This window comes from Eschrichtius robustus, chromosome 14 (genome assembly GCF_028021215.1).
Source record: "Eschrichtius robustus isolate mEscRob2 chromosome 14, mEscRob2.pri, whole genome shotgun sequence".
Taxonomy (NCBI): domain Eukaryota; kingdom Metazoa; phylum Chordata; class Mammalia; order Artiodactyla; family Eschrichtiidae; genus Eschrichtius; species Eschrichtius robustus.
In genome coordinates, this window is record NC_090837.1 from 3,627,745 (window position 1) to 3,653,358 (window position 25,614).

Genomic DNA, 25,614 nt, shown 5'->3' on the forward strand with positions numbered 1-25,614 from the left:
TTCAATCCACTTCAGAGGCGCCTTTCACAGATGGCTGCATGTACGAAGGCCTCCCCCCCCCCCCATGCTCTCTGTCCCTTCTGTACTGACCCCATTCTGTTTCATGATCAGGGAGTGGTCAGCCCACCCCTCACCCTGGTCCTGAGCTCACTCACCACTCTAACCTCCGCTTGCTGGGGACAAAGTCCTGCACTGGGAAGGCCCTCAATAGATGTTTGTTGGATTAAATAAAACCACTGAATTTGCTCTGTTGTGAGATTTTATTCCCATGAGAGTACATTCCTGATTTTTTTTTAGTGAAAGTCAGTGCTGCCACAATAGGATTTGCTAGGCTGAAGCTGGCTTTTATTCGATTTTTCTGGAAGACACCAGTTCCATGAGGTAAGAGATTCTGATATATCTTTGGGGGCCCGTAACCTTACGCTTTCATGGCTTCCATTTACCCATTTGGAAAATAAGAACTATAAACAGTATCATAGTTAATTAGTTCATTTTGATGAAGTCTTTTATGATTCTCCCAAGTAGGTAATATAAAAGAGTACGAAGACAACTGTTATTATTGAATAATGTAGAAATAATTCCGGGGGGGGGCGTAGAACAGAAAAGGTTGTTGGCATCTCTTAGGAGATTTATCCAGATGCTTCTAACATAAGGGTCTTAAAATATATGTAGAGAAAAATTTGTTTGTTCTTTGATCATAGTGTTTGCTCAGACCATCTCTTTAGTTCCTAGCACCAGGGAAAATTATCTACCCTGTATAAAAGTGATAGCGTTTTCAAGGGAGGGCACTGTGCGCATATTGACTTTAGAAATGGGTCTGTAATAAAAATCAACACTTCAAGGGAATTCCCTGTAGGTCCAGTGGTTAAGATTCTGCGCTCTCACTGCCGAGGGCCTGGGTTCCATCCCTGATCCGGGAACTAAGATCCTGCAATCCACGTGGTGCAGCCAAAAAAAAAAAAAAAAGCAACACTTGACATCTTTTTTTCTTTTTTTTCCCTTCATATTAATAAGTGAGGCATTCTGCTTCTTTATTTCCATCAGAGTTTTCCATCTTTGCACCATCATTCCTCTCCATAGTACTGAGAACTACAAATGCTGTGTGTGTGTGACAGAGACAGAAACAGAGAGAGAGATCTTCATTAAAAAAAAAAAAAAAAAAAGATACATGCAGAACTGAACTGTGGTTTAAGTGCACTGGTTATGTTTCCTTTTTCTGGCTTTCACTGACAGCACTTGAAAGTGACCAAATGCAAAAAAAAAAAGCTGTTGGTCTGAAAGTAACTAGTTCCTTCTAGTGTTGTTTAATGAACATATGGAAGTCAACCAGGAGTAAGTGATTTCCCCTGTGAGCTTTGGGCAAGAAAGCAGGCCTATGATTCCCACTGCTGTTTTGATGGCTGGGCAGACTCATTTCATAACTTTTCAGCAGGAGGACGCTCACCCCAAAGATTCTCAGCACTGCTGAATGAGACAGTGAGTCTGACAGCATTTGGTGCAGCTATAAGGCTTCCTATTTCTAATTACGGAAGAGACACAGTCCAATTCTGTCCACACTGGAGGTGTACTAAAGGGAAGATGTTCTAACTGCTTCCAGGAACAACCTGTTATTTGCAGAGGCCCATAGTTAACCTTTAAAATTTTCAATTTATTTTTATTACACAACCAAGTTTTGTTACATAGCCATACAGATAAACAAAACAGAATTTTAAAATCACACAGCATCCCACTATCTGAGAAAAAGGCTATGAACACTTTGGTTTCAAGTTTTTCCAGACTGCACAAATAATCATCGTAACAGTGGCGCTCACCTGTGCTCGGCAAGGTTCTAAGCACTCTGCCATGCTCCTCAGTCTCCCCCCAGTCCTAGACGGTAGGTACTATGGTTCTCACCACTTTGCAGACGAGGAAACTGAGACACAGAAAGCAGGAGACCTCCCGAAGTAACACAGGCAATGTGAATTCTTTACTATGATTCTTTGGCTCTCTTTTGGACTCAGTTGTTGACTTGTATCCTGTTTTTTGTGTGTGATTGCTACAAAAAAATAGGAACACTCTACACTTTGGGGTGGGGGGGAGTAACTGCTCTTTTTGCAATTGTGATAGGCAAAATTCTAACTTGGCCCCCAAGATTTCCCACCTCCTGTTTTACACCTTCTTCCAGTTCAAACACCCATCCAGGTGGTGCTGTGAAGAGAATTTGCAGAAGTGATTCAGTTCCCAAATCAGTTGCCCTCCATATGCAGGGTGAGTCAAACCCAACAGCTGTTTCTTTAAAGGGACTGGGCATTTCCTGATGTTGGAAAGATGCAAAGTATGAGAGAGGATACGATGTCAGGGAGATTCTCTATTGCTGGCTTTGGGGATAAAGGGGGCTGTGTGACAAGGAGTACTGGCAGGTACGAGGGGCTGAGAGCAGCCCCCAACTGCCAGCCAGCAGGAGATGGGCCCCCCTAACGCCCCCACCTCAAGGAACTGCACTCGGCCACAAGCACAGGAGCTGGAAAGAGCTCTAGGTGAGATCTCAGCCCCACCCACACCTCGCTGTCAGCTTTGTGAGACCCTGAGCTGAGAACCCAGTTAGGCATGCCCAGTCTCCCGACCTGCAGAGCTGCCAGATAATAAGTGCCGGTTGTTTGAGCCGCTAAGGTTGGGGTCATTTGTTACACAGCACAGAAAACTAATACAATGACATATCAGCAATACTTCTCAGAACCTACTTCTACAGTAACATGCGAGTGACTACATAACATTCCAGTGTATGCAAGCACTGTAATTTATTTAACCAGTGCCTTCTTATCGTGTATCTTTGCTGTTTCTAATCGTTTTGCTATTTTAAGCAACACTGCAATGAACATTTTATAGCTAAGTCTCTGCACACATTCTTAAGTTCCCAGAAATGGAATTGCACTTTCAAAGTGTAGGCAAATGTGGTTTTCATACAAGTGACTAATTGTCCTCCAGAACAGTCGTACAATGTAACTCTGCATTGGTCATTTACATGCACACTCATCTACCAAAACATTGCCAACACTGGGTATTTCTCCATTCAAGTGACAAAGCATCCCTCTTTTTGCATTTTGTAATCATCGGTGAAATTTGATTTTTTTTTTTCCTGAAGGGCATTGTATTTTTTCTTTTCTCTCTCTGTGCAGGCATGTGTATGTATTGCTTGTATTAGTTGGGGCTTTTTCAATTGCAGATGACAGAAAGTCACTCTTGCTTAATCAAAATGAGAATTTATGGGCTCACAGTTGAAATGTCCGGGTGGGGGGGGGGAAGCTACTTTAAGCCAGGGTCAGAACCAAGACCTAGAAAATGTCATTTTTAAACAAGGGCGTTCTCACTTCATTTCAACCTTCTTCTGGGTTGCTTAATTCTTGGGTTTCACAAGATGGTTCCCAGCAACTCCAAGCTCACATCTTTATAATTCCAAATCTAGCAGAAAGAGGAATGTTTTTTCCTGGTTACTCCAGAATAAGTCATGGGGTTAGCTCTGATTAAACTAATTTGGGTCGCATGTCCATCTTTGAACCCGCCGCTGTAGTGCAATAGATGGACTACTGCTGATTGGATGGGCTTAGGTCACATGACCATTCCTAGCCTAGGGGACCAGCCAGTCCTACCTGAACCACAGGGAGCACTGATTTCCCTAGAAAATCCAGGTTCTCTTACCAGAGGAGGAATAGGTGCTGACTAGGCCCACGGGACAGCTCTTCCCCATGATGCCTGGACATTCACTTTGCCAATTTTATTTATTGGATGCTTATCCAATACATTTCATAAGATTCCAAAGAACTCTATAAAATAGGACAGCAACTTTGTCATATGTATTTCAAATATTTTTTTTCAGTTTGTTTGCTGTTAACTGCAATTGTTCTTTTCTTTTTTACAGATAAGTTTTATATCTTTATGGAGTCAAATCAATTAACTTTTCCTTTATGGCTTTAGTGTTAGGCTTAGAAAACCATTCCCCTCCTGAGATTTTATATTTGCCCAATTTTCTCTTAACGCTTTTATCTTTTCAATTTGTCCATGATAATATTTTATCCATCTGGAATTTATGTCAGTACAATATGTGAAGCCAATTTTCCCCACATTTACTTTCTTCCAACAGAATTTATTGAATGATCCATTCTTTTCCCCACGGATTGGAAATGCCTTTAATTATCACATGATGAATTATTTCATGTATGTGCTTCAATTTTTATCCTTTGGATTCATCTCCATTGATCTTTCCTGTAAGGCCTAATTTTCAAAATAAATACACTTATAACTACCAAGTATCTATTTTATGATTGCAACATAAATTAAGATATTTATAAGGAATTTTTTTAAAGTGGTAGTTAAAAGAGAATGGTTAGGCATGGTCCCACATTTGTTCACATCTTGTACTTCAAATAGGAAGAAACAGAAGTTCACTTTCTTTCACTTAACTCTCTCATTCCCTCTTATACCTCCCTCTTTCTATCTGTGAATGCCCGACTTTTGCAGATGTCTTGTGGGTCTTTAAAACCCAGGAGGGAAAGAACCCAAGAAGCAGAGGTTGCTACTCCAAAGGTCAAATAAAGCAAGTGCTTCAAAAGAGTCAAATCAAAACCCATCTTCCTGGTCACATGCTCTCACATCTTCTGTAAAAATAAAACACAGGTCATTCTGAAAGCTGAATTCATTCTCACAAAGGCGGGTTGGTATGGCTCTGGTTTGGGCTCCAGAAAACAAGACTTGATTCCATTCCATTGGTTGGCTCTGTTTTTAGTCCTTCTATTTTCTGCTTCTACCTAGATTATCCCCAGCCAGATAGAACTGTTGCAACAGGGACTCCCTGCAATAAACAGAATTTCTGACAACTTTCCATACCTGAGGAGAGTCGAAAGACCGATGACATGGCCTGCGACTTTAGCTAGTGACCTATGCCATGGCCTGATGCACAAAGATGAGCTGGGCCTAAGTCCCTCTGCAGGGAACTGGGAAACAGAAAAGCAGAAGCACTGGCCGTGAGTGTTGACAAGGAGCCGTCATGACACGTGGGGAAGGTGGTCAGCAGTTTGTTGACCGAGTGAGCGACGCGTGGAGGTGGAGAAAGTCCACGATGACTACTTGTAAGCCAGCGTTTTGAGGAAGCTGAAACTGTGCGTAAGCACATGCCACTGTCTGGTCGCAAGGGCTGAGCCATGCAGATGTGAAGTGAGAAGCAGAAATATCACGAAAGAAGTCAGAGAAATTGGGCAGCCCCTGAAATGCCCTCCACCTTGGGTGGTTTCTGAATACCTCCCATCAGAGGGCATCTTCTCTGAGTTCTGCTCCGAGAAAGGCACAGGGGACAGGGTGACGGCAGAGAAGGGAGGGCCCTGGGTTTTGAGCAAACAGCGCATTTCCAATTCCAGCCCACACCACAAGCATACTTGCGGTAAGGTCCTCTTTCCCAGAGGGCCCTGGAGGCAAAGAGGCCGCCCATAAAACTTGATAAGACGGTGTCACCTATCCCTGGACGCCTGCTGTATGAGTTAGGTCTTTTATTTATTTGATTATTTTAGGTGCATGGGAGAGACTCATACGACTACTTTCAGGAACAGGGGGTGTATCACAAGTATACCCAACAAAGTGGCGAGACTCAACGTACATCAATTATCAGTTCTTTAGGTATTCAATCTTTGGGGCTTAGTACACAGGCTGCGAGCTCACTGATCACAGGGACCAGGCAGAAAACTCTAAGGACTTCCCTGGTGGCGCAGTGGTTAAGAACCTGCCTGCCAATGCAGGGGACGCGGGTTCGAGCCCTGGTTCGGGAAGATCCCACATGCCGCGGAGCAAGTAAGCCAATGAGCCACAACTACTGAGCCTGCGCTCTAGAGCCCGCGAGCGGTTTTCTGAGAGAAAACTCTAAGAGCGAATTGGGCTGTGTGTGGGGGGAGAAATATCAGGCTGCCCTCCCTTATATTTTTTATTTTCCCACTTTTTGATCGAATCACAATAGGTGGTTTGGGGCTACACGTAACAGAAAATCCAACACAGTGGCTTAAACAATATCAGGTTTACTATCTTTTGTTATGTGACATCTCTCTGATTCTTTACTGTGCTATCCACACAGCTGGCTTCATCCTACACTGGCTTATCACATGATTGTGAAATAGCTGCCCCCCACCCCCCGGCAACTAGGGCTATGGGCGTCCTAATTCACGCCTGGTCTGGAAGGGTGTATCTCTCTTGCAGTCACTGAGTAAAAGTCCTTTCCTTTAGCCTGACTGGGCCCATCTGTGTCACTTGTCTTCTCCTGGGCCCCAGGGGAAATTCACATCCAGAATGGCTAGAGTCCGGGTTTCTGAACACTGTGAAGACGCATTAGAGACTTAGCACTGGTGTTGACTAGTCAGATCCAGAAACAAAGATGAAGCTGGTTTCTTCTGAGCTCTATGGGTAGCTGGTGGGGAGCAGGGAGAAAGAGGGTGTGGATGTTGGTGACAAGCAGCCAATTGGGCCCGCCGCACATTAATACAGAGCAGGGCTGTCCAGCAGAAGTTTTTGTAACGGTGGAGTGACCAGTACTGTGCTGTCCAATGTGGCAGCCACTGGTCACCTGGGGCCACTGAGCACTTGAAATGTGGCTGGTATGACTGAGAAACAAAATATTTCACTGTATGAAATGTGAGCGAATTTAAGTTGGACAGTGGACAGTGCAGATGTGGGGAACGATTTCTCTACTGGGAGAAAAATAAGACAACAGAGAGTTGGGAGGATCTGTGTAAGCCAGACAGCTGGTGCCCCGTCTAAAGGCAGGGGCGCCTACCTGGTGTGAGCAGATCATGGCTCTGGGGGAAGGCAGGTGTGTTTTCATTACCTGACGCTGCCTAACCTCCCCAGAACTTAGCAGCTTAACATGACAATATGTAATTTGTTCACCTGCGATCTGTTAATTCTGCCTTCTGGGTGGAGGCTCAGCTGGGCAGCTTGTCCTGTTGGTCTTGCTGGTGGTTACTTGTGTGTCTTCCTTCATCGGGAAGGTGAGCTGGGAGGCTGAGGCACCGGGACCCCTTCTCCATGTAGCTGCAGAATCTCCCCCAACGCGTGGTCTCTCCAGCAAGGTAGCTGGTTCAGGGCTCCCAAGGCACAAAAGAAATTCTTAAGGTTTACGCTCAGGCCTGGCTCAGGGACGCTTCTGCCAGTCTCTTCACCAAAGCAGGTCACAGGCTCAGCCCTCTGGCACTGTGACCTGCAAAGAATGCGCAAAGGCACAAATACCAGAGGTGTGGTTCAAGCAGGAGCGGGAGGTGGTCACTAGTGTCACAGGCAGCCACACGTCCCAGTGTTGCCAGGGCTCCCGTCTGTGTTTTCAAGAGCAGCAGGGCATCCAAATTTATATGTGAAACCTCCCAATTTTTAACTGTTGGCTCACTTTTTTTTTTTTTTTTGGTAACGGCATTATTGAAATGTAATTCACATACCACACAGTTCATCCATTTAAAGTATACAATTCGGGGCTTCCCTGGTGGCACAGTGGTTGGGAGTCTGCCTGCCAATGCAGGGGACGCGGGTTCGAGCCCTGGTCTGGGAAGATCCCACATGCCACGGAGCAACTAGGCCCGTGAGCCACAACTACTGAGCCTGCGCATCTGGAGCCTGTGCTCCGCAACAAGAGAGGCCGCGATAGTGAGAGGCCCGCGCGCCATGATGAAGAGTGGCCCCCACTTGCCGCAACTAGAGAAAGCCCTTGCACAGAAACGAAGACCCAACACAGCTAAAAATAAATAAATAAATAAATAAATAATTAAAAATAAAAGGAATTCCTTAAAAAAAAAAGTATACAATTCAGTGGGTTTTAGTATATTCACAGAGTTGTGCAACTATCACCACGATTTCAGAACGTTTCATTACTACAAAAAGAAACGCCCCACCTTTTAGCGGTCACTCCCCAATCTTCCCTTTCCCCCAGCACTGGCAATCACACACCAGTCTGCGTTCTGTCCCCATACAGTTGCCCACTCTGGACATTTCATAGAAATGGAATCTTGAATTATATGGTCTTGGTTCGCTTCTTTTAAACATCGCAACCACATGAAAACATTTCTGCCCGCTGGATTTGTTTTGCAGCCTCTGGGTACACAGATTGGGGTGCACAGCAGACCTCCCGCGGACCAGCAACAAGTGCTCCCGAATCCTGGGTGCACATCCTAAGCTCTGTAACTGCCACCTCCCACCCCCCTTTCACCTGGCTTTATCCTTCTTAAATAAGACAACCCAACTGGGTTAGCTTGCTGTCATCCAAAATGGCACATCTGTTTTGGGCAGAGCTTCACCACTAAGTCACCACATGATTCAAGGTGAATGGCTTTATTTTCATTCCATGTTTAATGTTATTCTGCTCTTTGCCTGAGCGTATCATGCTGTCAGTCTTAAAACAGATACTCGTGGTTTTTGACTTATGTACCAGCTGGGGTGTAGAAGAAGCACTGGACTAGCAATTAGTTTTGAGCCTTTTACTCAAGTCTGAGTTCTAATGCCTACGAGATGTGTGATCCTAGACCGGACTCTTGAGGGGCTTGCTTTTTCCACTAGCGAAATTAGGATACTAATACATGCTGTGGAACATCACGGGAGTCTCAAAAAAAATTAGGTGAACATAAGACACTCTTCCGGCACCATTTACAATTCAACAAATATTCAGTCATTCACTTATTCAGTTAATTCCACACATATCTATCACTGGCGAGTGCTGTCCTAAGATTCTAGGAATATAGTAGCGGACAAAACAAACAAAATCTCATCCCTCCTAGCTTTTAAGACAGCTAATAAAGAGCTTCACAAAATAAATAATTATAAATTATAATGGGTGCGGTGTAAGAAAAACGTATACTGTGCTCTAATGACATATAAAAGGGGGATCTGGTCTAATCTGGGAAGATCAGGAAAGTGACATTTGAGCTGACAGCTGAAGGTGATTAGCACTAATGGATAGGGTGGGACAAGTCCTATTTTGGCATCCGATTATTCTCTCATTAAATATGTATCTACTGCCCACTGTGTGCCAGCACCTTGCTAGGCAACAGTCAAGATATCAGACATTTTGAAAAATAAAAAAGTTAATACATGCTACTTCAAGCCTTTTAGGAAGGACTACTTACCCAGATGACCTACCAGCAAGCCCACTTCCCAGGTAATTGCTCCATCCTGGTTTTAGCTGGAGTTAAGGGTGGAGGAAGAAGAAGAAATGGTCTCACATGAGCTGAATTATGACAGCCCTGGGTCCCAATTTCTGAAGCCATGCTGGAGGCCGTTTCTGGAGAACACCCTTCCGCTCCACTCCGGTGTAATGTCCCACACTGGTGTAGGTGCCGGAGGGCATGGTGAGGAACAAGACACACAAGAACCCTGCCACCATGGAGCTCATCATTGTGGGGACCACGTACAAGCTGGGGACAAAGGAATAAACAAAAAACGTGGCAGTTACCATGGGGGGAACTAAAACAGGGTAAGGGGATGGGCGTGGGATCCACTTTAGATGGGCTGGTCAAGAAATGCTTACAAGGAGTCACCACTCCAGTTGAGGGCTGAAGGAAAACAGGAGGCCAGCCATGCGACAAGGAAACAAGGCTCTGAGCTTGTTCTCAGGCGGTGGTTCTCAGTGCAGGCGACTTTGCTCCACCGCGGGTCATTTGGGAACGTCCGGAGACAGATTTGGTTGGCACAACTGGGGAGCGGGGTGGCACGGGCATCTAAGTGCAGGAGAGGCCAGGGATGCCGTTACCCATCCTACAATGCACAGAACGCATGTCACAAAGAACTCTCTGCTCCCAATGTCAACAGAGCACAGAGAAACCTGGTCCCAGGGCAGGGAGGCAGGAGGCCGGGCGCGGGAGCAGGGGCCAGCCTGAGCAAACTAGCCTGGAGGGCAGGCAGAGGCTGAAGCCACCGTAAGAAGTCTGGGTTCGGAACCTCGGAGGGCCTGCCTCTGATTTCACTTTCAAAACCCTCTCTGGGGTCACACCCCAGCCCTCCGGAACCACCGCTAGCGGAAGCAGGTCCCCCGCCCGGGCAGGCTTCCGGGGCGGAACCGGAAGTCCCGGCGGGCGGAGCTGCGGGCTCGCCCAATAGGGCCGCTCGCGGGGCGGGCCGAGAAGGCCGGCGGGGCCAGTCTCGCGAGAAGGGCGGCGGCGGCGGCGGCGGCGGGAGAGCCGGGCTGAGCCCTGCGCAGCGGAGCTGCCGGCCGGGCGGGCTGCCGGCGTGCGGTGGGGCGCATGGCGGGCGCAGGCGACGAGCGGACGCCGCTGCTGGGCGCGCGGCGGGCGGCGTTCGAGGGCCGGCGCGCGGCGTGCGCGGCCGTGCTGCTGACGGAGCTGCTGGAGCGCGCCGCCTTCTACGGCGTCACGGCCAACCTGGTGCTGTTCCTCAACGGCACGGCGTTCGGCTGGGAGGGCGCGCAGGCCAGCCAGGCGCTGCTGCTCTTCATGGGCCTCACCTACCTGGTGTCGCCGTTCGGGGGCTGGCTCGCCGACGCGCGGCTCGGCCGGGCGCGCGCCATCCTGCTCAGCCTGGCGCTCTACCTGCTCGGCATGCTGGCCTTCCCGCTGCTGGCCGCGCCCGCCACGCGCACGGCGCTCTGCGGGGCCCCCCGCCCCACGCGCGTCCGCAACTGCTCGGCAACGCCGTGTGCCGACGCGCCCGCCCGCTACTGCGCGCCCGCAGCGCTGTCCGCGCTCGCGCTCGTGGGCCTGGGCGTGGGCGCCGTCAAAGCCAACATCACGCCCTTCGGCGCCGACCAGGTGAGGGCCGCGCAGGTGCGGGGCGAGGGGGCGGGGTCGCCCGCGGACCGGGAAACCCAAATACCGCGGGGGACCGCGCAGGGTGGGCGCTGGCGCGCGGGGGCTGCAGACCGAGGGGCCTCCTTCCTTTAGGAGGGGACCTTTAGGAGTGGGGGGGGGGAGCTTTAGGAGTTGAGACCTGGGGGAGAGCAGAGGAGTTTTCGGACTGGGCCTCTGCAAGTGCAAAGGCCCTGGGGCCAGAAGAGAGGGACGCTACAGCTACCGTGGCAGTCGTGTTGCAGTACAGAACACATCAGTGTACCAAGTCTACACGTACTGTACGCCTTAAACTTACGGAAGGTTATGCGACAAGTATGTTTCAAACAAAAGAAGAAGTGGGAACAGGGGTGGCAGGCAGGTGCTTCGTGATGTGAAGCTTTGTAAAGAGTTTGAGGTCTGTTTTGAATACAGTAGGGAGCCTTTTTTGGGGTTTGAGCAGGGGGTAATGTGATCTGATTTGTTTCTAAAAAATTCAGTTTCTGTAGGGCGTGGGCCTGGCAGCTGCGGCCTGCCAGCCAAATCTGGTCTATTTCCTGTTTTTGGAGGGCCCACAAGCTAAGAATAAGACTGGTACTTAGGTTTTTGAACGATAGGAAAAAAGTAAAAAGAATATTTTTGTGGCAAATGAAAATGATAGGAAACTCAAATTTCAGCTTCTACACGTAAAGCTTTATTGGAACACAGCCCTGCACCTTCCTGGTCACATACGCTGCGGCTGCTTTCACAATATGGTAGCAGAATCAAGTAGTTGTGACAGACTGAACGTCACTTAAAATTTAAACTATTTACACCCTGCCCCTTCACAGAAGAAGTTTGCGGACGTCGGCTGTAGAGACTAGGTTGTATGGGAAGTGCTGACAGCAGGCAGATCAGGCAGGAGTCTGTTTCACTGGCCAGGTGAGAGGTTAGAGATTTGCAGTAGGACGGGGCAGTGGACATGGAGTGAAGTGGTGGATTCAGGATAAGTTATGGAGGTAGAGGGGCCGGGATTGCTGGCGGATCTTATGCAAGCAACAGGGAAGATAACTCCTGGGGTTTTGCGCTGAGTAGCCATGTGATTGCGAACATTTACGGAGGGCTTACTGTGCAGCAGGCCCTGTGCCGAGTACTCTGTCAGTTCACAGGACTCCTCTGCTGTTACCGTGCCCATTTTACAGATGAGGAAACTGGGGCTTGAGAGGTTAAATCATTTGCCCAGTGATACAGAGCTAGTACATGACTGAGCCAGGGTGCAAGAGCCTGGCCTCTGAATCTGAACTTTAATCACACCTGTGAAAGGCGACGCCTTATAATGTTGGAAATAATAGTTGCCTAATGTCCTGAATTTTTCACCTCCTTCTCTGCACCATGGAATGTGCTTTCCATACTTGAACTCATTTGAACCTCATGTGAATCTTATACCCATGTTTTAAATGAGGAAATGGAGGTGCAAAAAGATTGATTTCTTTTGTTGTCCTATAGGTAGAGAGTGGTCAGGCCAGGGTTTAGGTGCAGGTCTGATTTCTTAATGTGTCCTTTAACTGAGATGGGCATTCTGTGACGGTGGCTTTGGCCTTGGGGGTGCCGGCAGCTCACGGGCCAACCGCGAAGGCACAGGACTGGGAGTTACCCTTCTTTAAAGACCAGGCCACAGGACTAAAGTGCGCCCTGAGTGTTCAGGTTATGCCCCTTACTGTACCGAGTGCTCTTCCTATGCAATCTTATCTAACACCTCGCAACAATTTATATCCCTAATTGTCCCTGTTTTACAGTAAACGGAGGCTTAGGGGGTCTGACCTACCCAGGTCCACAGCAAGTGAGTGGAGGAGCTGGGTTTAAACCCGGAAAGTCTGACTTAAAAATTCCTGCTCTCCAGCAGATAATAGACAAGGGATTAACATTCCTGAAAAGAATGAGTGGTTCTGTAGAGGTTCTCTAGAAGACACGACAGAATTTGCGCTCTTTTGATGTGTAATTAGATGTGGACCTTAAAAAGAAACGTGCTCTTCTGCCAGAGAACTGACCTCATCTTCTCTAACGTGACACTGCCATGGAAAAAGGAGAACCACTCTATATTTAAGTATATCAGAGAGACTTGACAGCCAAACACAACATGTGCTTCGTGATTGGAGCCCAGCTTCTCTAAAAGCCATTTATTGGGACGATTGTGATAACTTGATTATAGACCACATATTAGATAAAGTTGCATTGGTGTTAATTTTCTTAGGTGTGATAATGGTTTGTGTTTATGTAGAAGAATGGCCTTATTTTTAGGAGATTCATGATGAAATCTTTGGAGTGAAATGATGATGCCGTAACTTACTTTTAAAGGGTTCAGCCAAAAGAGTATTTCATATATATACAGAAAAAGAACTAAGGCTGTAAATGAAGGTTATAGAAGTGTATGATTTACTATTCCTTCAACTTTTCTGTATGTTTAAAAATATTTTTACTAAAAAGTTAAGGGGATGTCCATCAACTGATGGGTGGATAAAGCACGTGTGGTCTCTCCATACAGTGAAATATCCTTCAGCAGTAAAAAGGGGTGAAGTACTTGCTTCAACGTGGATGAACCTTGAAAACATCATGCCGCTGAAAGATGCCAGGCACAGAACACGGCATGTTATATGATTCCATTTATGTGAAACGTCCAGAATAGACAGATCCATAAAGACGAGGAGGCGCGTGGTTGCCAGGAGTCAGGAGAGGGGAAAGGGAAGCTACTGTAAAAGGAGGTTTCTTGTTGGTGCGACAAGAAATGTGGAATTGGATAGAGGTGATGGTTGCACATCTGTGAATAGACTGAAAACCACTGAGTGGTACATTTCAACAGGGTGAATTTTTTATTATGAGAATTGTATCTCAGTGAAAAAAAACATGTAAAAGGAAAATGTTAGTACCCCTCAGCCAAGGTGCTTGCTCTGTGCCAGGTGCTGGCTGGTCTTTGAAGGGGATTTGAGAGGCGTCCCCCAGAGGTGCCGCAGCTTGCGGCATCTCAGTTCCCAGACCAGGGATTGAACCCGGGCCACGACAGTGAAAGCGCCGAATCCTAACCACTAGGCCACCAGGGAATCCTAACCACTAGGCTACCAGGGAACTCCCAGGATTTCTTTTCTTTAACTGAAGTATAGTTGATTTACAGTGTTGTGTTAGTTTCATATGTACAGCAAAGTGACTCAGTTATACATTTATATACATTCTTTTTCAGATTCTCTTCCTTTATAGGTTATACAAGATATTGAATATAGTTCCCTGTGCTACACAGTAGGACCTTGTTGGTTATTTTATATATAGTAGTGTGTTACCTGTTAATCCCAAGTTCCCAATTTATCCCTCCCCCAGCTCTCCCCTTTGGTAACCATAAGATTGTTTTCTATGTGAGTCTGTTTTGGAAATAAGTTCATTTGTGTCATATTTTAGAGTCCACATATAAGTGATAGCATGGTATTTGTTTTTCTCTGACTGACTGACTTCGCTTAGTATGATCATCTCTAGGTCCATCCATGTTGCTGCAAATGGCACTACTTCATTCTTTTTTATGGCTGAGTAATACTTTGAAGGTGCCTTTATGCTTCTCTATCACTGATGCCTTTGTCTGCGATACAGGGCCTCTAGGAAACCCTCTGAGTGAGAGATGAATGGGGTCATGCTGTGCAGCCCTGAGAAGGAGGCCTTAGCTGACTTTTGAAGGAAGATGTACACCACAGTCCAGGGGTGATGCTGACGTAAATCACGTCCGCCCTGTCTTTTCCCCCGAGTGATTAACCTTCCTCAGAGGTCACAGTCATTCTTAATGGATGGCTCCTGTAGTTGAAAGAGTGAACTGAAAGCACTCTTTTTTACAGACAAAGAGAGCAAAGATACATTTTTTCTAGAGGGAGAAGAAAAGTTGCGCTGTTGTGTGTTTAAAGGAATTTTTCCAAATCAGCCGACTGTCTGACTCACTCCCCAGGATCCTGTTCCTTTAGCTGCACTTCTCTGAGTTGGCTGCAGCGGTGTCTTTTGACCGGTCATATGATGGTGCTGTTTACCGTCGCTCGTGTGGGGCGGGAGGCAGGTGTACGGACGGTGACGTAACGTGACCCACATGAAGTGCGGGTGTCAGTCCAGGGCACGGAGGCATGTGACCTGCGGTTTATAGGAGCCGGCTTCCCATTTGTTCAAGAAAATCACTGCTATGTGGTTATTTAGGGTCTAGTGATAGGCTTAGGTTCCTGAAGTAATTTTAGTGAATTACACTGGGAAGTTCAAATAAGTCGACTGCCAAGTTTACCAGGATGTGTGCCGTGCCACTGTAGATACTGGGAAGGGCCGAGATGTAGTTCAGTTAATACGTATATTGTCTGCTTTTTTTTTTTTTTTTAATTTTTAAAAAATTTATTTATTTTTGTCTGCGTTGGGTCTTCGTTGCTGCGCGCAGGCTTCCTCTAGCTGCGGCGAGCCGGGGCTACTCTTCGTTGCGGTGCGCGGGCTTCTCATTGCGGTGACTTCTTTTGTCGTGGAGCACGGGCTCTAGGCGCACGGGCTCAGTAGTTGTGGCTCGCAGGTTCTGGAGCACGGGCTCAGTAGTTGTGGCGCACGGGCTCAGTAGTTGTGGCTTGTGGGCTCTAGAGCGCAGGCTCAGTAGTTGTGGCACACGGGCTTAGTTGCTCCGCGGCATGTGGGATCTTCCCGGACCAGGGATCAAACCCGTGTCCCCTGCATTGGCAAGCGGATTCTCAACCACTGCGCCACCAGGGAAGCCCCTGCATTAACTTTAGATATTATGTTTACTGGCCCCCTTTTAAGCTTGCCCTCCACTCTAATTACTTGTTTTTATATCTTTAGTTACATTTTCTCTGTAACCGTGTCTGCTTACAGTTTTTTCTTCCCTCTGGTCTGTTTCCAGGATAGCATGAATATTTGAGTCCATTTTAGTGACATTTAAACGCACTGTGGGGACTTCCTGGCGGTCCAGTGGTTAGGACTCCGCGCTTCCACTGCCGGGGGGCCCGGGTTCGATCCCTCGTCGGGGTAGTGAGATCCTGTAAGCTGCATGGCGCAGCCAAAAACAATAAAAAAATAAACGTGTTGTGTTCTCATGGAGAGCTGTCTGTCTTAGAAAAGTAAGACATCCTCCGTACAGATCATTTATTCAGTAATCATGCCAGCATTTGGTCTAGGACCTCTGTTCACTTCTGACGTGGGTGGGAGTCAAGTTTAAGCTCCTCCTCCTCCTGCGGTTTATTTAAAACTCAGATTTTCAGTTTGAGACGGTGGTTACCAGATAATTACTTCAAGTATATTATTTGTTATCACAATATCCATGTTTAGTCATTTTGGATTAAATTTTTTTGGAGGGACAAGCGATTTTGACTGTATATTTACGTCTGTAGTTTGATCTTAAAAAGTAGAGGTTAAAGTGTCATGTTGCATAATATGAGGGCTGAAAAGGTGGTTTCTGTGCGTCACAACTGGTTGTTTAGGCCCCCACTGAAAACCTCCTCTCTCACTTAGGAAAGGAGATTGCTCTGTGGATCAGAATTCGGATCTGTTACTGGACCAGGAATTGTCCCGCCTTTTCGTAACCTGTAACTTAAGGACGAGGCAACAGAAGTTCCCAAGACAGCAACACCTGACAGTCTTTGTACATGATCCAGCGTCAGCCTCTAGCTAATAAAGTTTGTTTAAACATTTTATGAGGTGAAACTGGCTAGGAATGACTCCGGCTGGCGCAGAGCACATTCCCGTGGTGTCCACGCAGATGTGAGAAGCCATCCTCAGGGAGGGACGTCACGGGGTGCCCACCCCACACGGACTGTCCCCGCCAGGACGGGCTCCGGCTGGGCAGGTCTTGGGGAGAGTGCACGCCTAGAACCTGCTTGTGTTACCTGGTGCTTGTGTTTGTCTGCGTTCAGGAAATCGGTGATTTTTGCGCCTTCCAGGGATCTCTGTCCTTATCAGAACGTCTCCTGATTCCAGTGAGAGGCTTCCTGGTCTAAAAACAGCATGCAGTTTTAGTTTGTCTGTAATTTTCCCCTTGTTCCAGATTTATCAAGGCGTGGAGCTATATGGCTGTGAGTAGAAGTCCTCTGGAAAGTTGTTTAAAATGCAGATTCCTGGGCCCCAACCCCAGAGATGGTGAGTGGGTAGTCCTGGAACGTGGGTCCTGTGAGTCTGTATTTTTAAGGAGCATGCCAGGCGTTTCCAAAGCAGGTGGTCCACGGGAGACACTTGGAGAAACTCTCTAGGATTTGTTGGATTTAAGTAGAGTTAAGAGAAGCACTACCCAGCATCTGTAGTAATTAAAAGCGTAAGATACATTTTTTTGGTCAGGGGACCCTCAGTTGTATCTGTAAACACCATTTTGATTGATTGGCTGCATTTCTGGTTTTTTTGGCTGCATCTTAGTTCCCCGAACAGGGGTCGAACCTGGGCCCGGGCAGCGAAAGTGCAGAGTCCTAACCACTGGACCGCCAGGGAATTCCCATGTGCTGCATTTCTTAAAGGCTGTGAGGACAACAGTAATTGATATAAAGATATAGTGATATATGAAAACATCGTATATGTTTTGCATCCTTGAGGATGATCACACGTTTTTAAGTCTCTTTCCTCCCGGTTATTTTAGGTTAAAGATCGCGGTCCAGAAGCCACGAGAAGATTTTTTAATTGGTTTTATTGGAGCATTAACCTGGGAGCGATCGTTTCTCTGGGGGGCATTGCCTACATTCAGCAGAACGTGAGCTTTGTCACTGGCTACATCATCCCCGCTGTCTGCATCGGAGTGGCTTTCGTGGTCTTCCTCTGCGGCCAGACCTTCTTCATCACCAAGCCGCCCGATGGCAGCGCCTTCACTGACGTGTTCAGGATCCTGGTGTATTCGTGCTGCCCCCAAAAGGGAATCAGGGAACGCAGTCCTAGTGGGTGAGCACTTTATTCTCATCACAGGCTCAGTTTTCCGCGTGACTTACCAACCGTCATAAGTAAAGTGCTGCCTTTTGTCTGTCCTGTGCTCACCGTGGAGGGGGACACGGGGCTGAGGTTGAAATGTCTCACACCAGCTCCAGGAGGCGGGTGTGAGGTACTTCTGTCTCCATCTTAAAGACAGACCAGCGGCCTCCCTCCTGGGCTCGTGCTTTTCATTTCTAACCTGCACGTTGACCTTCCTCTCACTGCTGATGTAAGATGGAGGCTCCCGGCGACGTAGTCGTGTGAGGTGATAAAGACAGAGCCTTGCCGAGGGCATCGAAGAGCCAGTGTACTACTCGGTGCACTCCTTTGAGTGAGAAACCAAGCAGTCGCTTACTTGGTCGCTGCCTGTCTGTGCTCCTTAAGCAGGAAGCTGCGGCGCGGGTCAGCGTGGCCCGTCCCCCAGGGGTCACTGCAGCCGCTCTTTGAGAAGGGCAGGAGAGCAGAACTGAGATGCAGGTAGGGTGACTCCATCATCCCCTTTGCAGGGCACTTCCCGGGTTTAGCGCTGTTTGCCCACGACCTGAGGTCTTAAAGCGCAAAGTCCCGGGTCTCGGGGAGTCCTGGGCAAACTGTGGCGGAAGGTCTGTCACCCTAGATGCAGGTTAATGAAGAAAAGTCCAGAACTTAGCTCAAAAAGAGACCTCAGAATTTTTTTGTTGTTACTTTTTGATGCATAAGTTACATGGAGTAAAATACGTCCCTTTTACCTATACAGTTCTGGGAATTGTGACAGATTCCATCGTGTAACCAGAATGCAGTCAGGATACAGAGTATGTCCATCCCCCCAGAAAGGTCCCCAGGACCCTTTGGAGTTGAGCCTCTCGGAATATTTTGATCAAGGCAGGTGTCGAGATGGGCGCTCAGTCCCTGAGCCAGAGGTTGACATTCTGCAGGAACCTTCTTTCTGCAGGCCGACCCCGCATCTGTCTGCCTCCTCATGGCTTGTCTGCGTGTGTCTAATTTATGTCCTTGGAACCATAACAGCTGTCTGACGTTCCTCCCACGTGGTAGATTTGAAGCTGTACCAAAGCAGCTCTGTGGCCCTGCCCCTTCGCTCCAGGCTAAACGTCTCTAGCTGCTTCAGCTGTCCCCGTGCGGAATTCCGGCACATCTAACCATCCCAGTGCCCTGGAATTCTAGTGGGTCGGTGTGGCATTCAGACTCATAATTCAGAACTGCAGCTGGTGGGACCACACTGAAGAATTTTTAACAGTTGAAGCCTCATTGCCTCAGCAGCAAGCAGTAGTGCTTTACCGGGGCCTCATTTTAATTAGGCAGAAGCAGGGTTTCAGATCCTGGATGTTTAGGCTACAGATTGAATGCCATTAGCAAAACATATCGTTAAATTTTCAGTGCGTCTGTGTGGGTGGTACCTGGTAGAGAGTTCTGCGAGAGAACACCATTGCTTTGTGGACACTTGGGTTTTCATGGACACATGGTGTGGTGAAGTCAATTTGGACTTAGGAATCTGTTTTCCCTTTAGGTTGGTTTTTGAAGTCTTAGAAAAGGACCAGCTTGCAGAAAAGTTGGTGGTCTAGAGACTTCTCCAGCTGTGCTCTCCTTATGCACAGGTTAGGGCTGTATGACCTTGGGCAGGTTAATGACCTTGTAAAGCCGTCTTTTCCTTCTCGTGCAGTGGGAAAGGCCCCCTCTCATAGGGTCAGTGCGAGGCCTCAGTAAGCTAGTGAGAGCCCGGTTAACGGTAGCTAGCTGATGAGGGCGCTTTCGTGGGAGGTCACATCGTCACGTTATCGTCATCGCCAGGAGCGTCGCCCCTTCCCCCCTCGGCTCTTCCGTCGCCGAAGAGCTGGTGGCTTCCCTGCGAGCCTCCCTCCCGGTCACACTGGTGTAACAGTAAAGCAGCTCGGGCTTGTAACAAAGTCGGTGTGGTCGTCAAGTCTTGACATTTGATAAATGACCTAATTTAAAATCCAAACAGTCCGGCACAGTAATTTTTTCAAATGCTCACCCAGCGATGCAGCTGATGTAGTTGTCATCAGCTTCGGATGAAACTGCGGGCCTTCCCCAACACAGTGGGGCTGGTGGCCAGTGTGACAGCGCTGGGGATGAGGTCAGCCACCTGTCAGACGGTGAGGGGCGCTCCTACCGTATCTCCTAGTCTCAAGAAGAGGATGGTGGCCACAGTCTCACTCTGGCTAGGAAGTCCTGCCGGCTGTGTCCATGTGTCCCAGTGTTGAGGAATAATCTAGGTAGCTGTATTGGGTGGGGACGGTTAGTAGGTAACAGAATGGAGTTTAAGCAAATTCAGCACAGCAAGCTGGTTTCCTACCTCCAAACTTAATTTGTTACCAAATAATTGATTTCTGGGGGTGGAAGAAAACTAATTCCTTCATTTTATTTCCCAAAGTGAAGGCATTGGAGTCTTTCAGCAATCTTCTAAACACAGTCTGTTTGATTCATGTAAGATGTCTCATGGAGGGCCATTCCCGGAAGATAAAGTGGAAGATGTGAAAGCTCTTGTCAAGATTGTCCCCGTTTTCTTGGCTTTGATACCTTACTGGACAGTGTATTTTCAAGTGAGTGGTGACATTCAGGTTTAATTTCCTCTATCTCCCCGTGAACGCTACCCCGGCACTCGTTTTGGCCGTCACTGAAGGGTGCAGGGTTCCTGGCTTTCTTTGTCATGAGTCTTCAGGATCTTGGAATCTTGTTTTTAGTTACGGACTCATTTTTGCTGATTGAAATGTTTTGAAAACCTTAAAACGAAGCTAAGAATGGGGATGCTTCTGTTTTTCCAGACCCCACCTTTTAATATGGTTTCTCATTGGGATAATGGTTACTTCTTTTTCAAAGTTCATCTCCAGACGACTTTTATGGTGACCAAGTAATTGACCCGTGTTTTCAAACCTGAGCGTTGCAAGTCTCAGCACAGTGTAGTGTGGGGGAGGGCGCACGCTGCGAGTGAGTGACAGCCGTGCTTGTGTAATGACAGCTGCTTTTTACACCCAGATGCAGACGACGTATGTTTTGCAAAGTCTTCATTTGAAGATTCCAGAAATTTCCAGTATTACTACCAATCCTCATACGGTGAGAACAGTTGAAATGATCTGAAAATTGTCTTTGGGGGTTTACGTGACAAATGGCTTTCTTCTACCAATGGTAGATACTTTGTAATGACAGCAGTTAGCTTGAACCAAAAGCATTCCTATTGAAATGGAATTTTTACTTATTTCTGAGACTGTTTCCCATCGGTTCTGTCCTTTGCTAGATTAAGTTGACTCCTGACGTTAATATTTCACCTGATTCTTCTTTCCCCCGAGAAAGCACAGAAGAACAAATGCAAATCCCTTTAGAAATGGAATCCTTTTCTCAGAACCAGTGTCTTGAGACGGGCTATTTTCCTAGGAGGTTATACTTTGTACAAATGAACTATTCTTGAAATAAGCTTTTCCCATTTAGGTGTTAGTTGTCAAACGAGTGACTGCCGACACTGCAAAAAAATAAGCAGGTGTCTCCTGTGTCTCCCGCTTGCAGTTTCCGGCAGCCTGGCTGACCATGTTCGATGCTGTGCTCATCCTCCTGTTAATCCCCTTGAAAGACAAACTGGTGGATCCCATCTTGAGAAGAAACGGGCTGCTGCCATCGTCCTTGAAGAGGATCGCGGTGGGCATGTTCTTCGTGATGTGCTCGGCCTTCGCAGCAGGTGAGAAGCCGTTTCTGGCTCCGGTTGTGGGTGATGCGGAAGGTGGCCACACGCTGCGTGGCACTCAGGAAGTGTGTGTACTTCAAAAGAGGACACATACAGGTTATTCTAAACCTGCGTGGTGTTCACTTTCTAGTTTTTCATTTGTGAAGCGTAAGATTTGTTTCCTAAGGATTTGTCTGTTGTCTGTTGTTTTTAGAACTGTAACCGGTGAAACGCTCTGGAAAGTGACTTGTGGGTTGAATCGAAGGCGGCTTGTTGGCTCCTAGTGACTTAGATTTCAGACGACTGTTAACTGCTGGGTAGATGAAATGTCATAAATTAGAGGTGCTAAATAATCCTCAGAGCTATGATTCTTAACGTCAGGTCCATTAATCAGCTCCATATGCCCTGAACGCTTTGCACTTTTAAATGTAAAATTTCACGTACATCTTCCTGGAGCAAAAGGTTTTTTTGTTTTGTTTTGTTTTTAAATCAAATACAGGTTTGTAACCAGCCTCCATCCTCCAGAAAAAAAGAAAGAGGTTAAGAACTAATGCCTGAGTATTCTCGCACCTCTTGGGGGCTCCATTCTGTTTGCATAATTCTTAGATTCTGAAGTATAAGCTGACATATCGTGTGCTGATAAAACTGAGGTATTGCTGACTTTCTCACCTTGCTTTGGAGCTCTTCCTTCATTAATATTTGAAAATGATTGAACCGTGAAATAGCTTAGTTACATAACAAGACAAGCAAAGCTGCTGTTCCTGAGTCACCCTTATATCATCTCTGTTGTGAGGAATGTAATGGTGAGCACGGCTGAGATGGAGTTTAATACTTCCCGACAGCGCTTCACAGCGGCCTCATCCACTCTCGCCAGGGCGAACGTGGCACTCAGTATAGGCCTAGTAGCTACTGATACAGTACTCAGTAGATTTGAAGAAATGAGTCCCTAGGCTTAAGACTTCTATATTGCAGACACTGGGACATCTTAGGGGACAGTTATGTTCTTTCTTTATCAAATAGGTAGTTAAAGGGAGGGCGTGTCTGAATGACGTTTCTGCTGTGTGATTCGTTTCTCTTCCAGTGCTGTGCACATGGGGAAGTAAAAGCCAGAGCAAACGAGAGCTGGATTACAGCGGGGCTCTGATTGCAGGTCTCATGCCGCAGAATCGGTGATGGGCAGAGCCGCTGTGCCGGGGTGGTGCCCTGAGTGCCTGCCGTGGGCCCGGCTTCTTCCTGGGCCGGGGAGCCCCCTCTCTGTGCCCCGACCAGCCAGTCACACCCCTTGGAAGGGAGTCCTTGTCCTCTCCCTGTGGGAAAGGGGAGGTTGCTGGTTCCCCAGGCATTTTCTAGCAGACTCCGGCTTTGGTTTCTCTAATACCGTCTCGTCTTCCAGTTTCATTTATGGCTGGATAGCTTCTCCGGGCTGCCCTGAGAACCCCGGGGGCTTCCCGGTGGTTTCTTTGCCTGTTTACGTGGGAAGCGACAGCAGACGGGTGACTGTTGTCCAGCGGGGCAGGCAGTGCTGTCTTAAAAGTGCGGGCCGTGCCGGCAGTTGACTTTCTGCTCAGCAGGTCGGGCTGCCGTCAGGTGGCCACGGGCGCCTGCAGAGAGGCAGGTGCTCTGCACCGTGTGACCATGACCGCTCTGAACTTCAGCATCTGAATTGATCACTTACACGCGGAAAACACCGCTGAGGCTGGTGTCCTAAAGAGGCTCTCTTTGCTGAGTGGCTAGATGTTGGGAAGGAGCTTAATGGTCACCGGTTTTTTTTTGTTTTTTTTTTTTTCCATGGCTTTTTTTTTTTTTTTTTTTAATTTATTTTTGGCTGTGTTGGGTCTTCGTTTCTGTGCGAGGGCTTTCTCCAGTTGCGGCGAGCGGGGGCCACTCTTCATCGCGGTGCGTGGGCCTCTCACTGTCGCGGCCTCTCTTGTTGCGGAGCACGGGCTCCAGACGCGCAGGCTCAGTAGTTGTGGCTCACGGGCCCAGTTGCTCCGCGGCATGTGGGATCCTCCCAGACCAGGGCCCGAACCCGTGTCCCCTGCATTGGCAGGCAGACTCCCAACCACTGCGCCACCAGGGAAGCCCCCTGGTCACCGGTTTAAAGAGTTTAAATACCTGGCAACTGGACTTAAGCACAATTTATTAAATTTAATGTAAGCAGTAACCGGTGTTACGTGCCGTTTCATTTCCAGCTCCAGTGAATATTATTTAATTGGAACATTAATGATCTTTGAATAGAGACCTGAAATCATTGCAGCAAACCAAAGTTTTAATAGAAAAGTGACTATTTTGCCTTTTAAGTTACTACATTCAACCATAATAAATAAGGATCTTCCGTTTAGTACCATCCCTGCTGGTAATAATTCTTTCTTCAAATTTTCTTAGATGAGAATCAAGCATGTCCAAGGGGTTTCTTCTAGTCTGCTTGAGAAAAAAAGAAGTGTGTTAATTTGTCATATTTCCTTTCCCCTTAAAAATTGTGTGTCTTCTTAATTTACTAACATCATAGATGCTCACTGGAGAAAAGGAAACCTTAGAAACATAAAGGAGAAAATAAAAATCAACTGTAATTTCCCCAGAGATGCTCATTCCTGGGATGGTGTGTATCTGTCTAATCCTGTTTGTGTGTCTCTGCATACATACACACACACCTTCTGTGTTTGCGAAAATGAGATCCTGATGTGTAAGCAGATTTGAGCCTGATGAAGGAAAACTAAGTGTAAGGAAACCATAAAAGTGTAATAAAAGCTATGCTTGTTACTATTGGGGGGTAGAAAAATCCCCCAAATACAGATGAGCCACCTCCCCCCATTTCCCTCCTCCTCCTCCTCCTCCTTTTCCTTCTCTCTCTCCCTCTCTCTCTCTGTCACATACACACAGATTAAAGCACTCATAATTCCACCACCCAAGGAAATCCTCTACCACCATTCTGCAAGTGCATGGGAAAAATTATGTATGATGTGATGTGTGTGTGTTTATACTTCCTTTGTCACCTGCTTTAAAAAAAAAAAACCTAAAATATCCTTCCGTGTCAAACATTCACGTGCAATCCTTTGTTGTTGGGTGTTTAGGTAATCACTGCAGTGAAATTGCTTTACTTCTTGAATCCCTGGAAGTGTAATCACTGCATCCTTGTTTGATGTGTGTACATGACAGAGTTACCTTCCGTCTTCCCAGGCTGGCGGTACCCATCTGTGTGCCTCACGGTCTGCTCTTCCTCTCAGCTGTGCCGTGGATGCCCTGTTACCACAGCGGTTTTTAGGCAGGAGTCCGTGCCCGGGCTTCAGGGCATGGAGAGCATCCTGGAATGGAGACAGAATCATCTGAGTGCCTTTTTCTGGGTCATAGCTTTCGTTAGGAAGGAGTTCAGAACCACTGGTCTACAGCACTTTTTTTTTTTTTTTTTTTTTTTTTATTTATTTTATTTATGGCTGTGTTGGGTCTTCATTTCTGTGCGAGGGCTTTCTCTAGTTGTGGCAAGTGGGGGCCGCTCTTCATCGCGGTGCGTGGGCCTCTCACTGTCGCGGCCTCTCTTGTTGCGGAGCACAGGCTCCAGACGCGCAGTACAGCACTTTTTTAAAAGCTGTTATCCTAGAGTCAATCCACGGTCGTTAAAAATACATAGATAAAAGTGCAAGGAGACCTAAATTCACCCCTGATCCCACCATCCAGTGATGACACCTACACCTGTGTTTATATCTTCCTAGAATATTTTATTACAGCTAAATTGTTCTTTTTTAAACAACAGAAATGGAACAAACTATTCACAGTTTATAAGCTATTTTTGTGTACTATATATAATACATACCATTTTTCCAAGTCAATTACAAATTTAAATTATGGTTTTTGACAACGACATCATACTCCATTTTGGGCCGTACTATCAGTTTTTAAAACCAGTCCTCTTATTAAACATGATGGTTGATTCCAGTCTGTCCTTACTTGAAGCAGTGCTGTGTGTACACCCTGACACGTCTGCACACGTGTGCCCATGTCGCATGAAAGGGCCAGAGCCGCGTGCCGATGCGAGTCTGATCTCACCGTGCCCTTGTCACACTGATGATTGTGTTCTGTTCATCTTCTCTTATCTGAAGGGTTATAGCATTGTATATCTTTAATGTGTACTATGAGTGATCTTAAGACTTCTTCCCAAAATGTGTCAGACATTCTATTCTGTGTACAGTTCATGTGTTGTGAACAGTTTTCTAGTGGGTTTTTCTTGTAATAGAGTGTAGATGG

General features: G+C 47.2%; 2 protein-coding genes across 4 annotated transcripts in view; one reads left to right on the forward strand and one right to left on the reverse strand.

The window, feature by feature from the left end:
* The window catches only part of GLT1D1 (glycosyltransferase 1 domain containing 1), a 106,036-nt gene extending 96,020 nt beyond the window's left edge, over nt 1-10,016 (reverse strand). Inside the window, exons 1-3 of one of the 2 annotated variants that reach the window (XM_068562888.1) lie at nt 9,521-10,016; nt 9,120-9,407; nt 6,901-7,086 (exon numbers count right to left, since the gene is read on the reverse strand). The gene's annotated coding sequence lies outside the window, so the exon portion shown is untranslated. The remainder of the gene's footprint in view (nt 1-6,900; nt 7,087-9,119; nt 9,408-9,520) is intronic. The other variant, XM_068562887.1, reaches the window with a different exon arrangement.
* Nucleotides 10,017-10,165: 149 nt separating this feature from the next.
* Nucleotides 10,166-25,614, forward strand: part of SLC15A4 (solute carrier family 15 member 4) — a 28,450-nt gene continuing 13,001 nt past the window's right edge. The window contains exons 1-5 of one of the 2 annotated variants that reach the window (XM_068563355.1): nt 10,166-10,757; nt 17,383-17,678; nt 20,095-20,263; nt 20,697-20,774; nt 21,222-21,390. In XM_068563355.1, coding sequence (XP_068419456.1) covers nt 10,233-10,757; nt 17,383-17,678; nt 20,095-20,263; nt 20,697-20,774; nt 21,222-21,390 — 1,237 coding nt within the window. In that variant the 5' untranslated portion in view covers nt 10,166-10,232. The remainder of the gene's footprint in view (nt 10,758-17,382; nt 17,679-20,094; nt 20,264-20,696; nt 20,775-21,221; nt 21,391-25,614) is intronic. The other variant, XM_068563356.1, reaches the window with a different exon arrangement.